The sequence below is a fragment of the Gouania willdenowi genome, chromosome 18 (genome assembly GCF_900634775.1).
Source record: "Gouania willdenowi chromosome 18, fGouWil2.1, whole genome shotgun sequence".
Taxonomy (NCBI): domain Eukaryota; kingdom Metazoa; phylum Chordata; class Actinopteri; order Blenniiformes; family Gobiesocidae; genus Gouania; species Gouania willdenowi.
Window position 1 is genome coordinate 20,486,349 of NC_041061.1, and position 13,795 is coordinate 20,500,143.

The 13,795-nt window shown below is 38.3% G+C and overlaps 1 protein-coding gene across 4 annotated transcripts in view; it reads right to left on the bottom strand.

Annotated features, from left to right (window-relative positions):
* Positions 1-1,806: 1,806 nt before the first annotated feature.
* The window catches only part of alpk1 (alpha-kinase 1), a 38,940-nt gene continuing 26,951 nt past the window's right edge, over positions 1,807-13,795 (bottom strand). For 2 of the 4 annotated variants that reach the window (XM_028473912.1, XM_028473910.1), the window contains 13 exons: positions 12,878-12,998; positions 10,604-10,758; positions 9,940-10,138; positions 9,772-9,831; positions 9,608-9,694; positions 8,841-8,917; positions 8,649-8,744; positions 8,446-8,550; positions 6,055-7,444; positions 3,542-3,689; positions 3,296-3,458; positions 2,115-2,301; positions 1,807-2,031 (listed from right to left, as the gene is read on the bottom strand). In XM_028473912.1, coding sequence (XP_028329713.1) covers positions 1,829-2,031; positions 2,115-2,301; positions 3,296-3,458; positions 3,542-3,689; positions 6,055-7,444; positions 8,446-8,550; positions 8,649-8,744; positions 8,841-8,917; positions 9,608-9,694; positions 9,772-9,831; positions 9,940-10,138; positions 10,604-10,758; positions 12,878-12,986 — 2,979 coding nt within the window. In that variant the 5' untranslated portion in view covers positions 12,987-12,998 and the 3' untranslated portion in view covers positions 1,807-1,828. Of the gene's footprint in view, positions 2,032-2,114; positions 2,302-3,295; positions 3,459-3,541; positions 3,690-6,054; positions 7,445-8,445; positions 8,551-8,648; positions 8,745-8,840; positions 8,918-9,607; positions 9,695-9,771; positions 9,832-9,939; positions 10,139-10,603; positions 10,759-12,877; positions 12,999-13,795 lie in introns of those variants that run through there. The other 2 variants (XM_028473913.1, XM_028473914.1) reach the window with 2 other exon arrangements.

The window sequence follows — 13,795 nt, forward strand, 5'->3', positions numbered from 1 at the left end:
AGGAAAAGAGATTCACTGTCCACTCAGAACACTTTGGATTACAATGTGCTCAAAGATGATTATGGATTTTTGACCAAATGATGCCAAAAAATAAAACAAAAACGTACATACTACAGCTTTAACTGCAAACCGGTTGGGAGATTTGTCAGTTGCTATAAGAAGGATTATGAAATGAATGGTAAATTGACATTCTTGTTTAGAGGGAAGTCTCAAAGGTTACTTCCCTTCTTCTGTTCTTTTTTTCTGGCTCACCATGGCTTGGTTTTTGATTCTGTTGTTGTTAGTATACTTCCACATTAGATAAGTTATGTTACAGACAGATTTTTTTCTTGAAGACGCCTGTGCTAACACATTGGCCATAACATCTAAGAATTTAGGTTGTGATTCTTTATTCAACAATTGGCTTTTACGTTGCTTTTTCTCAGTTACAGTTATATCACAACACTGCACAATAAATGTGATTGTAAATTCCATTCTTTCAGAGATGAAAGTCTGATTTTTAAAGCGCCACAATGCCACTTGTCAATAAGTATTTAGAAATAGAACAGACATGAAACACTCAATACAGCATGAACTGAGCTCATGTGTCACATGGTTTACTTTATTGTTGATGTCATGATTTTATAAAGTATGTAATCTGTTGAAGACAGCTTCTTCAAAGGTTTGTGAAATAAATCACTTTATAATTCTGCTCCCCTGGGTATTTATTGTAGTTGGGGCTAAAATCCCATTCAAACTCATCTGTTAAACAAAGCTATGCTAAATAGTTCAGAATAGCGTCATGTTTCTGTGTCTGAAGGCTTCAGGGCTCCAACAGCTCAAAATTAATCACATTATTTTAGTACCTTTTAAATGCCACTTAACATTAAATCTAAGCCCTATTTCACAATAAACGTGTACACAACAGGCATTGAAATAGCATGCAGCTAGTAGCTAGTATACGGTAGCTAGCATGTAGCATCAGCATCAAGAGCTACGCTCACAACCACACAGCTGTTTTGTTGATTATGCTATCATCAGTGTTCATTGTGACAGCACATTTTTATTTAGCTTTAGACAATCATAGGCTTCTGACTAAAATGCAACTTAGCTTTAATCAAAATGTAGTCATCGGGACTTATTCTTTAGTCATAGTCTAGTTTTAGTCGACTAAATGACATAACATTTTAGTGGACTTAATCTGTTACAGATATATTCGACTAGAATATAAATATAAAGTTATTCAATATGGGATGGTAATAATGATTCATGTGTAACACAGACCACATTATTCATCTTATGTTGGCTAACACAATCAGCTTACTCCCTATTGGATCACTTACCGGCTTGTCCCGCCTTCCACTCAACTTAAGTAGTTATGATTGGATTTGTTCCCATTAGTTAAAGAAAATATCCATATACTTGATGTAGTCTTCATTCACATGTTATTTTCAAATTAGTCATAGTTCTGTTACCATCACTGAAATGTAGCTGACAAAAAATATGACGGCACTTTTTAGTCAACACAACTAACAGCATATGTAAAAAAACAGAAAAACAATTACTGCCTATTGAGATCTGAGACTTATTACATTGTCAGAAACAAAAATCTGAATCTTACAAACCATGTGTTACATCTTTAAGACAGTTTGAAAAACAGATTTAAGACTTTTTCATGCAAAATAACAATTTGTTTTGGATTTTTGAGTCAAATGCCTTTTAAGACTTTTTTAAGGATCCATGGGAACCCTGGGGTTAGAATAATGAAAGCTGGACTACGGTGCTGGCACAAATATCAACTTCTCTAGGACCACCAGGGCCCACTCTTGGTAAAAACAGCTAAAAGTTGCTATGAAATAACATTTGGCCATGTGCCCAGTGACGGGAGTTGGAGCAGCCTGCAAATCCCATTGCATTCTGGTCCGTGCTGTTCCTCTACAAAGTACCTGAGGCCCCTTTCGGCAAAGTTAGAGGGCCCTTTGGGGGTCCTTGTAGAGTGTATCTGGGGGTCAGTGAGGTAAGTCAGCCCTTTTCCATTTGCTGTAACCCATCCTATGAAACACAACAAAATAAATTATATTTCTCCCTTAATATGAGCTGCTGCCCAAAATCTTCCCTGGCTGTCACACACACACCTTGCAAATCTACGACCACCTCCTGGCCAGCGGAGAGCAGGTAAGTGAAGTGCCCAAAGGCGAGGGCATACTGTGTAGCTGGGAAACTCTGGACTTTCTTCCCAGTGTTGTTGGTGAGTTTAACAAAGTCTCCGAGCATGTAGGGCTCCACTGATAAACACCCACAGATCACATCTCCATCCAAAATCTACTCAGCAGCACACACCACCACATCAGAAACAGACATTCTTACACAAATAAGGACATGAGTACGCTGATGTTTCATGTTCATGGCTCGTTACTATGGCAACAAGCCATGAAACGTTGTGATACCACTTTTGGTTATTAGTGAAAAGAACTAGCTCACTTTACAATGGTAATTATCAGGAATGGAGTTAGAACACTTTGTGGCTAATTGCAGATGTTTCATTTAAATATTAAAATATCCAGTTCAGAGACGGGCAACTTTTATAACACCAAGGGCCAAAAAAATATGATCGTCTGATCCGAGGGACACATTAATCAACATTCATGTCAGCATTTAGAATTCATTTAATACAGTAAAAAACAAAGGGTTTGTGCATTTTCGTTGTCGTTTTAGGGTTTTTTTGGGTGCTTGTCTGTTATCAATTTTTGTATTTTTTCTTGTCATTTTTGGCTGTTGTTTTCTATATGTTTTTGTGTATGTTTGTATTGTTTTGTGTGCTTTTATCGTTATTTTATATATGTTTATTATTGTTTTGTGTGTTTGGAGTCATTTTGTGTATTTTTCCTCTGATGTTGTTTTGTGTGATTTTCAAAGTCCTTTTGTGCCTTTTTGTTGTTGTTTTTCTATATCTTTCTGTTATTTATGTGTATGTTTGTAGTCGTCTTGTGTAATTTTATTTCTCTATAATCTTGCGTGTTTTTGGAGTCATTTGTGGGGTTTACTTTGGAAGGTTGCACAAAATTAGACTGAGGGCCACGTGTTGCCCCATGCCGCCAGTTTCCCTTGTCTGATCTAGTTGAGAACTACTTGCAACTATCATTAAGTTATTACATATTGTCATCTAGACGCTTTTCTCTCAATTTTGGCCTCAGAAACAGCTCCACTGCCAACAAAGATGGATATTTCTCGATATTTCCCCATAAGAAATGCAGGATTAAACATAATGGTTATTAAAACCAGTGAGCCCTTGAAGCGTTGTCTGTTTTTTTCTTACCAACAGTGCCTCTGATGGAATGAAGAAGATCTGCGCCAGGACTTCTTTATCATACAGACTCTTGTTGAATTCAGAGACATAGTGCTGGGCTGTCATCTGGCGTTCAACATCCTTCAGATGAAACTTGATCTCCTTTGGTTTCAAATAGTCTTTCCCGACATAGCTGAAAAACGTTTTCCACGTGCAAAACTATCAGTGGTGTGATCTCAGCTATGTTTGTTGGCTGTATGTTGTGCAGCGACATACCTGCTTAATCTCTCTTCTTGGTGTAGAAACTGCACCCATAGTGCTGCTCTCTGTGTGCCTTGCATCCCCATGGGATCACCAATGTAAACACAGGTCTCCATGGCGGTCCAAAGTCCTGTGGCCTTAGAAAACTTTAGTCGAAGAGCATCTAAATGAAAATCAAAGGTATTGTGTAATCAACTTATAAAGATTAGTCAATACTGGCTCCAGTAAAGACAGAAACTGATTAGGCTTTGTAGCCCAAAGCTACAGTTAGTTAAATGAAATATGGTGCAGTTTGATATAATACATGCATCATAATATCCCTTTTCTGTGTTTTCAAGCAAAAACGCCAAACAATTAAATCAAAAACCTCAATTCAAAGAGGAAAAAGTATATATTGGCAGTATTTTAATACAGAAATTTAACATGGAAATTTTGATAAAAAATAGTTCTCAACAATCATTTTGATACATGACATGTATGGTTAAAAGCATGTTGTAATAGGAAACAATTAAAGCACAAGTGCTGCTGTCAGCCCTTGAAATCAGGGTCAACATTTCCCGTAGTTGTGACATTGTAGGGGGGACTCCACTTCCACATCCCCCCACCAGCTGCCTGTTTCTCACATGTGATTACTTCACAACCGTCGTAATATAAAAGCAATGCATTGTGTATGATTGCAAAAACACCCTAAAGATAGCGTTTCTTCGCGTTGCTTTCCGAAAGAGGTAAAGTTGCGTCGACTAGGGCAAAGGCTTGTTGCCAATAATCATAAAGATTGGAGCAGAAATTCGGAATTTTAATTGGATCCTGTCTGGTATCAGCGAACATGACAAAAAGACAAAGTAATTGTTTAACATGGAAAGCAACTGAACTGAACAAATAACCCAAGCTCTGGTTCTGTCATATTTTGACTATTGCTCAGTAGTGTGGTTAAATGCTACAGCTGGGTGTTAAAAGGGTTACAGACCTTACAAAACCGCGTAGCTCAACTGGCGTTACGCTACGATTATGGAACCAGCACCAAAGTCCTGCTGAATCAGCTTACGTGGTTGTCAGTAAAAGATAGATTATTGTATTAATTATCGTCTTTTTTCAAAAATATAACATCATCAAAGCGGCCTAAAATTCTTTACCAGAGACTCTTATTTAGCAATGATAAACACATCTATCCTAGTAGACACGCCACAGCGGGGAAATTTGTTTTTACCAAAATTACAATCAAACAGTGCTAAGAGAATGATGATTTACAGAGCAAATCTAACTCTGGTAGTAAACACAAAAACATTTAAATCAGTATTGAAACATTTTCTATTAAGTAAAACTGAACTGAACTGAAGATATATTAACTATGGCTTTAGGTTTGACATATAAATGTTGTAATATGCCGAAAATGTGTCTCTCATGGCGGTAGAGTCCAAATTTGGCCTGCTCCTGGCACACACTTTTTGGGAACAGTGAAAAACTGAAAATAGAACCAGGTGGTATCTCAGGTTCTCCAAAAGCTGAGAAAGGTGCCTCATGCCCGGGGTAGAGTCCAAATTAGCTCCTGGAAGTTACGCTCACCGGGATGAAGGATATAAATTGCTCACTCAACTCTATTCCTTGACTTCAGTTTTATTGTAAGTTGAAGTCCTCCTCTAGCATTAAAGCACCAGGCTGGATTTCGGCTGAGTAGACCGTTGGGACCGGACCGGAGCCAAGAGTAAAGGAAATCCCAACAGGGAGAAGCAGTGTCTGTATCTGCACCTTCTGCTTCTGTATCCAAGCTGCAGATAGCAACGTGGCAACACCGTACACGACAGTTGTCCCTGCTGCCTGATCACCAGAGAGCAATGATGAAAGCCTGAAGTAGAACTTCCTGCTGCTGTCTGTCATTTTCATAATTTTCACTGCTTTCCTCACATTCCATTACTAATTCCCCATCAGAATCAGAGCAATGAATAAATCCTTGCTTTCATTTATCCGAGTCCCCCTTACAATGTCACAAAATCATGTGATAGATAACGCACTTGCTTTGAAATACCCACATTTTATTTTCTTAATTACTGCGTAAAATTTACATTGATAACCGACCAACCAGATTTAATGTAATGCACGGAGCCAAATCAGCATTAAATACCGGTTATTTTCTCAGTTTTAGAGTTCATAAATGTAGCTATACTTGGAGCCTGAGAATCTTTTTATTTTGAATTTAATTCATTGTGACAAATATCTTATTTCATACAGATGCCTTTGTGGAAAATAAATAAACTTCCAATTGTGCAAGATTTGGTCTCTTCCTTTTTAAGTTTATACATGAGATGTTTACTGTATGGGAACCGTGGCAACATTTATTACCAAAAATAAATGTGGGGGATGAAAGTAACTAGTAACTTTTACTTTGAGGACTATTTATTTGATCTACTTTTTACTTGTACTTCAGCTTTTCATGTATGACTTACTTGTACACAATTTCAACCAATTAACAGTACTTCTATTTGAGTAGGATATATCAGTACTTGTTACACCTCTGTTGAAAACAAACTCACTGTAGGATGCTCCATGCGTCTTGATCTGGAATGGTGTCTTGTGACTCTGTAACCTCTTCATCAGACATTCATGACAAACTCCGGCCAGCAGGGCTTGGTAATCTTCCTTTGACAACACAAGCTGTTTACCAGCAACACCGTCAACGAGAGCGCACTGGTTCAAACACCAGTAGCATTGAGGGTTCTGCTTCTCAGGTGAATACACTTCCCCGATGTCCTGCTTCTCCATCATCTCAAAGGAACTCTCCGTGGAGGTTTCTGTGACGGCGCATTGGCTTGGTCCAGCCTGCGAGTGCTGAGGTGGAGATGCAGATGTGTGGTTTCTGGTAATCTGATCAAGATCTAGATCACTAAAGTCTGAATTAACAGTTTCCAAAATAAAGAAACTCCCGTCAGAGTCTTGTGACTTGCTGCTCTGGCTGCCTCTTATGTTTGATAGGCTGACAGGCCGAATTTCTCCGAATGAGTTGCCGCTTGGGTCGGCAGTGACTTTCTCCCATGATGACTGAGAACCAAAGCTGTCTCCAAGAGAACTGGAGGATGTTTTAAGAGCGAGCTGGGATAATGATTGCAACAATCCTGCTTGTTTTGGGGCATTTTCATCAACATCAGTGTCCAGTGTCACAATATCAGCTTGCATTACAGCAAACCCATCAGAATGACTGCTGAGACTGGGCAATGAGCCACCAGCGCTTCCAAGAGTAGAAACAAATTCTGGCCTCACAGGAAAATCTTTATGTGATGGATTTGACGTCTCTGGTTCTGGTGCATCTTTTAATCTTTTGTTCTCAGGGTCACAGTCGGTGTCAATGGTTGTGCCGAGTGCTGTCAGACAAAGCCTTCCCCCATCAGGCTCATCTTGACTCCCTCTACACTTCCTCTCAGTGGTTTTGCTCAGTGATGCATGATACTTGTGAAACTTCCGCATTATTTCAGAGAAACCGTCAAAAGTGAAATTTACAGCGACACCTTCCTCATGTTTGTAGCTGTCAGGGATAAAGGACTTTGTGTCTGAGTTAGAAAAAGGTTCTACTCGCAAAAAGACTTTGACACAGGCCAGCTTGTTCATGATCTTGCTGCAAATATCATCTTTGTCTTTGGTATTAGCATGGCAGTACTGATAGAGATTAGCTAAGGCATTTTGGCAGGCTTGGGTTGCCTGGGCCAGAGTCTCTCCATCAGTGCCCATCCATTTGTGTGCCAAAATGAGGGAGTAGGCCGCCTTGATTAAAGTGTGAAGCTCTTGTTGGCTAGTGACCAGATCGCCCTCTGCTTTGGTCAGTAGGCCGATTTCAAATGCTTCTTTGGCCTGCAGCAGGAACGACTGTCTTTGAGACGCAGGGCACTCCATGGAGAAACTATAGGTTAGCAAGCAGGTCCCTTGAGTCACCTAAAGAAAGCAAGATGAATAGCTGCTCCAACACACTTGAATCTGACATGGGTTTCATTGTGCAATTCTGTAGAAAGCATAGCAACAAGCGTCTTCTTGGTGTAGGAAACCAGGAATGCAATTCTCTTGAACCAAGTTTAGAAATTCTGGCATACAGTAATTACTTCAAAGGTATTATCTTGTACGCTTGTACTTCCAGTTCCAATTACCTAACATGGCCAAATAATAGATCAGTACATCCCCTTGAGGACAGGGCTTTAGACCTTTGCATGATTGGTCTACAGTCTACACCTGCTGTTAGCTACATTCAAGCCATTAAAAAAAAAAAAAACAAGTCAATGGGCCATCACACCCAGTGTCCAACTTTCGAAATCACCCAGACAACAGATTGCAAGCATTGCACCAGCCAAGCTATACAACGAGCTAAAGTAACAACCTTTATCCCACTTATTCTTCTACTCCCCACCTAAGTGCTTATGGTGTTCAGTAAAGAAAAATAGGTTTTGTTTATTTTAAATTTCGTCTCTACCTGTTTAGATGACTTTACTAGCTTTTAAACTTCCTAAAACAGTACCAAAAATATCAAATAAGGCTAATAAATTCAACTACTGTTATTCATTTTATATTGTTATGCTTCAGGTGACATATTGGCTATGTTGGTGACACAAGCCTTTAGCCATAGATTTTGCATGAATCTTTAACACTCATAAGTAGGGTAACTAAATAGTCCTCCTTTCAATAGGTGGCAGTAGCTAGTTCAATAGGGCTACTTTGTGTTTTGACTAGAAAGTGTGCCAGGGGTCATTCTTATAAGAAAATATGAGGTAGTGAGTTACAGAACCGAGCACAACTGGTTTAATAAATGTTTTAATGAGCTAGCAAAATAAAGCTAACTTAAAAATTGCTATATATTTCTAAAAAAATTGAGCTGATTGTTAACTTCAGCAAACAGCAGTCAAACAAAAGTGGTGCTAGGTACGATTCTAATGTAAATCTCTTACCACATTGGTCAACACATAGAGCGATGTGTATTGACTGTATACCACCGCCATCTTAGCTGCTTTAGCCGCCAACAGGAGACGATGACTTGCATTTCCAAATAAAGACTGCAGAATGAATCACCACGTTTTTAATATTAATACATAGAAATGAAAATATCCAGTTTTTTTTTCCATAAGTAAAGTCCATGCTCATTTGGTCTTACAAAATTGATGTTTGCATTAGCCCTGAAAGCTTCAAAGTCCTCAATATTCATAGACACCAATATGTTGGCCAGTATTCCCAGAGAGGTTCCAATGCCCTAAAGGATGACCATGAATAAAAATGCAGGATTATTTAACCGTTTTAGTACCCGGCATAACCAAAGCGATGCTTTATAATTGATGTGTTTTGCTACCTTCTTATCTGGTTCAGGAAGGGCGAAGTAGACAACCAGAGAAGCCCAGATTAGCTCTGCAGCATCAAGCCACAGACCTGCCACAGAGTATTTAAGATCAGAGACAGGCAACTTTTATCACATCAGGGCCACAAAAGTGTGATTGTCTGATCTAAGGAGCACACTATCGACTTCCATGTCTACATTTAGAATAATTATCAAACTGAGCATTAAAACAGGGGGAAAAAAAAAGATTTTGCCTTGTTTTGTTGTCATTTTGTGTAATTTTTTTAGTGTGTTTTTGGAGTCAATTTGTGTATTTTTGTTGTCATTTTGTGTGTGTTTTTAGAGGCATTTTTAGTATTTCGGTCGTTTTGTCTTTTTAGGAATCATTTTGTGTATTTTTGCCTTATTTGTGTGTTTTTCTTGTCATTTTGTGTTTTTATTTTTCATATATTTGTGTTTGCTTAAGGCATTTTGTTTATGTTTTAGTTGCTTCATATGTTTTTCTGTCATTTTATATTTTTGTTCTCACCTTGTGCATTTGTATTCTTGTTTTGTATATTTTTCTGTCATTTAGTGTATTTTTGTTCTTGTTTTGTTAATTGTTCTGTCGTTTTGAATATTTTTAGGCACCTTTTGCGTTTCTGGAGTCATTTTGGTGCATTTACTTTGTGGGCCGCTTTAAATCAAAATGTGGTCCCTGGGCCGCCAGTTACCCATGTCTGACTCAGATAATTAATCATGTGACCAAGCATGTAAAAGCTTAAAGTTAAAGATCATCTCACCAAGCTTTTGCAGAATCATTCCACGCACTTGAGTGCTAACAGACTGCACGAGAACCCTGTCTGGTTCCGAATGGTAAACCCAGGACCCTGCACAGTAAAGATCAGCCAAAGTCAACAGGTCATTAGTTCATACCTCTGATTAGTGCATTAAAACTACTGAATACCTGTTGCTCCACTGCCATAAATCAAACTGCTTAGGATATATTCTGCTTTCTGCAGTTTGCCTAACACATAGATAATGGTATAAAAATTACGCTTGTTTAATTTCAAGCATCAAGTTTGAATCAATTACTGTCACACAAGTGACTGATATCAAAGCCTTCCTACGTTACCAGAGTTCAGATAGACCCTGGCCTGTCGTATCACCAGCTGTGGAGCTATTGCAACGTCATGATGGCGTCTGTGAAGCAGCTTGGCGATCTTCAATAGACGACTTGACTCATCGATCCAGTAGAGGAAGCGGTCCACCAACAAGACGACTGCCATAGCCGAGCGCGGCTCCTGGGCCACGATGGATGCCTTTAGCAGAGCCTGGGGCATAAAAATACCACTAATGGTGCGTTTCCATTGGCGGTAACGGCTCTACGCGGCTTTGCACTCCTCGCTTTCGGGACCCGAGCGTTTCAATTGAGCACCAATCTGACATGTGAAACTGCCAGACTCCACGGATTGTTTTTTTTTGCTGCCATCCTCACAAGATTGCCAACAAAAATCAATGGCAGCCAAATGCTTCCTCTGTGCATGAGTGGAAGACTCTACGCTGTAATGATTCTCAGACCCAATCAGTGTCTGCTTTGAGCCTACGTCACATTTTCAGACCAGGGCTGCTTTTTTTGGAACCTCAATGCAGGAGGTACTAAAAACGCAGTACCAGGTACCATGGAGGAGGTACTTTTTCCCCGAGAGCCGAGCTGAGTAGAGCCAGTGGAAACACGCCATAAGTGATGCAGAAAGGTGAGGGCGCGAACATTCTGCTACACACAGCTTGTTGCATACCAGCAGCTGAGGAAGGTGTCTGCTGATTAGGTCGTTGAGGTTAGACTTGTCATCTGGACTGACTGACTGCTTGTACTGCCATTTCTCAGGGACAAATGGCCACTTCATCTCCACAGCCTCCTGCAGTAGAGAGGCCAGCTCAGCACACAACGAGTCTGAAAAACATATAAAGGAACTCCACTAGGTACAAGAAATTTGGAACACATTAAATACAGACATAGGGTGCGTCCGAATAGTCGATCCTATCTCCTTTCCTATCCACTTTTCCTTAACTCCTGAAAGTGTTTAAGTGGCAGCCATGATAAGGAGCTTTCCATTTCTCTAAAAGCTAAGGAACGGAGGCTCAATGCTTCCTTTATAACCTCCTTTAGCCTAGGAAACACTGCCACACAATTTGCGGCGACATTTAAAGGGATCCGCTAATCCGAGCATTCACGAAAACTCACAAAGACTGAAAACAAATTCAACCTGGAGGCAGCCATTTTGAAAATGGCTGGTTGAGAGGCGGGCAAAATTGAAGACCTTTTAATTTTAGTTATATCTCTGACATACCGCACCAGACAAATATTGCATCGTGTTAAATGTTTAAAAGATGTTGAGGAAAATCAGCTTATCTCAGTGTTCAGTATGTTGACTAAAGATTTTCGTCATAGATTTCGTCGACTACATTTTGTTAAATGACTAGTGCTGCAGCGATCGAATATTTTTGTAATCTAGTATTCTGTAAATTTTGTCATCGATTAATTGAGTAATTGGATAAATTCCACTTTTGTGTTTGTAAACAACTATATCAATAGCATTACGAAATATTTAAGACCTCTTAAAACGAACAAGCAATTGTCAGTTATTCCTCAAAATTGTATTCAAAGTTAATTTTCAAAACTTCAACTTAACAGTGAACAAATTCCAGGGGAAAAAAATAAATAAATATACAACCTATTTCCTTAGGTTTATCATGATAAAAAAAAAAGCAAAACGGGTGTAGCCACTGCTATAACCCATCTGGTAAGACCTGCAGCTTCCTTCACGGTGCATGAGGGACCTGTAAGGACAACTGTGATGTATTGTGAGGGACAAAAAAAAATAATGATTTGTACATCAAATTCAAAAAACTTACTCATAAGTAAATCTATATGCTAATGCAGCTTTGACTATATTGAGCATTTATTTAGAATTTTGGAATGAATATTGTTCAGTAGTTTTTTTTTTTTTACTCATCTTTATATTTTTGTCGTTTGGTGTATTTTTTTTTAGTAATGTATGTTTTTTGAAGTCATTATGTGTTTTTTTGTGTCTTTCTGTTGTTTTTTTGTGAATTTCCTTTCATAATTATTATTTTTTGTTACCATTTCAGTGGAATTCTGGAGTCATTTTGCGTATTTTTGGTGTAGTTTTGTGCATTTCTATTGTCGTTTTGCATTTCTTTTAAATGAAAATTTAGTTTTGTGTTTTTTGACTCATTTTCACATTTTAACAATATTCTACTAATCGTTCCCATTTAAAGGGTTAGGTGTGTGTGTGTGTGTGTGTGCGCGTCTTTCTGTAGCAACACACCCTACATACACGGAGAGGTAAAAATGAAAGTTATGAAAGTGAGATTTTAGAGCATTTGCCCTCTTCTTACTAATGCCTCATTACTATTAACTAGGAATGGGCCATATGGACTTAAAAAATGATCCCGATAATTTCTGGTATTTATCACGATAACGATAAACATCTCGATAAATAAAAAAAAAAACTAAATAAATAAAACAATTCCCAACTTAAAGTGTAAACAAGTTCCTTACAAACACAAATACATTTGAATACATCAACACATTAAAAAAAGACAACAATAACTGCTGACTCAAATAGTTCATGAGCTGATATTTTATGAAATATTTTATTGCATGCAGAACACCATTAGTGTTATTGTGTTATTCATTTATTTCCTCACTTAAAATGAAATTATTTTCTAAAAAAAAAAAAAAAAAGCACATAAAAAGCACAAATAACTATCAGTGTTTTTACTGTTGCTGAATCTTGTTTCGCTCATCTTATGAGTTACGTAAAGTTATGATTAATAAATAACACTGACTTGGAAATTTATAGACAGGCAACGAAACAGGAAGCTAAACATGCAGACACCACCAACTATTTTTGTTGATGCAGATTTCAATAAAAAAAAAACTCTCCAGTCAAGTCCTACACTTTCCTTTTCTACACAAAATTAGATGCTTCCAGCAACATTTTGTGCTGGTTAAAACTAAGAAACAGCGCCATCTAGTGTCTCACCTCTGCAGCTCTTGTAGTGGTTCCTACAGGCCTCTGACAGCTGGGTGGTCTCTGCCGCTGCTGCAATGACACACTCCTCCAGCAAACCGCTCACAGCCTCGGTGTCCATCTAAAGAGGCTTCTGAAACCAAAATAATATATGAGGAATGAAGCATACCTTTCATTCCCTGCTACATCTGTCCCAAACGAGCGTAGATTTTCAACTGAAGAAGACATAGTCAATGTCCAAAGGTCTCAATTGCTGCTAGGAAATTAAAAGATACTGATGTTGTTGAAAAAGAACATGTTAACATCTTATATCTGGGCTGTGTAAACTGTTGTAGTTCCATGTTTTATAAAAAACTTGTTATGCAAAGTTCATGCACAAATAGGAATATTTGTCAATGTGTTTTTGCTTTCTATTTGCAGAGTGGCACTTTTTGCACTTTAAAGCTGCTACCGCCGATTACTTATTTAAATTAATCAATAGCGTAGGCCTCATTGATCCATAAATATAAGATAATAATAATTAAAAAAAAATGTAAAAATTGAAAATTGATGCTCAAAAGTTTTTTTTTATCTCCACTATAAACACTCAGGCTGTGTTCAAAATGGCATACTCCGTACTATCCACTACAAACTCAATCAGTATATACTGTTTACTATATACTATTAGTATGATTAGGATGAGGACCATTACCACTGGTATACTTCAAAGTTTCCCACGATGCATTTCAAACCTACGACGACAAAAACCGGAAGCACACTGATGCTAAATATCTCGCCACCTTTGAAAGTTCTGAAAGCATTTTAAGCAAGAAAGTGACCAAGTAAAATATCAATGCGTGGTCATTTGATCCATAAAACTAGGCTTAACACCTATCTGATTGGCTATATCGGATCGGAAGATATTTTGCATATTATGCGATTAATGCGATC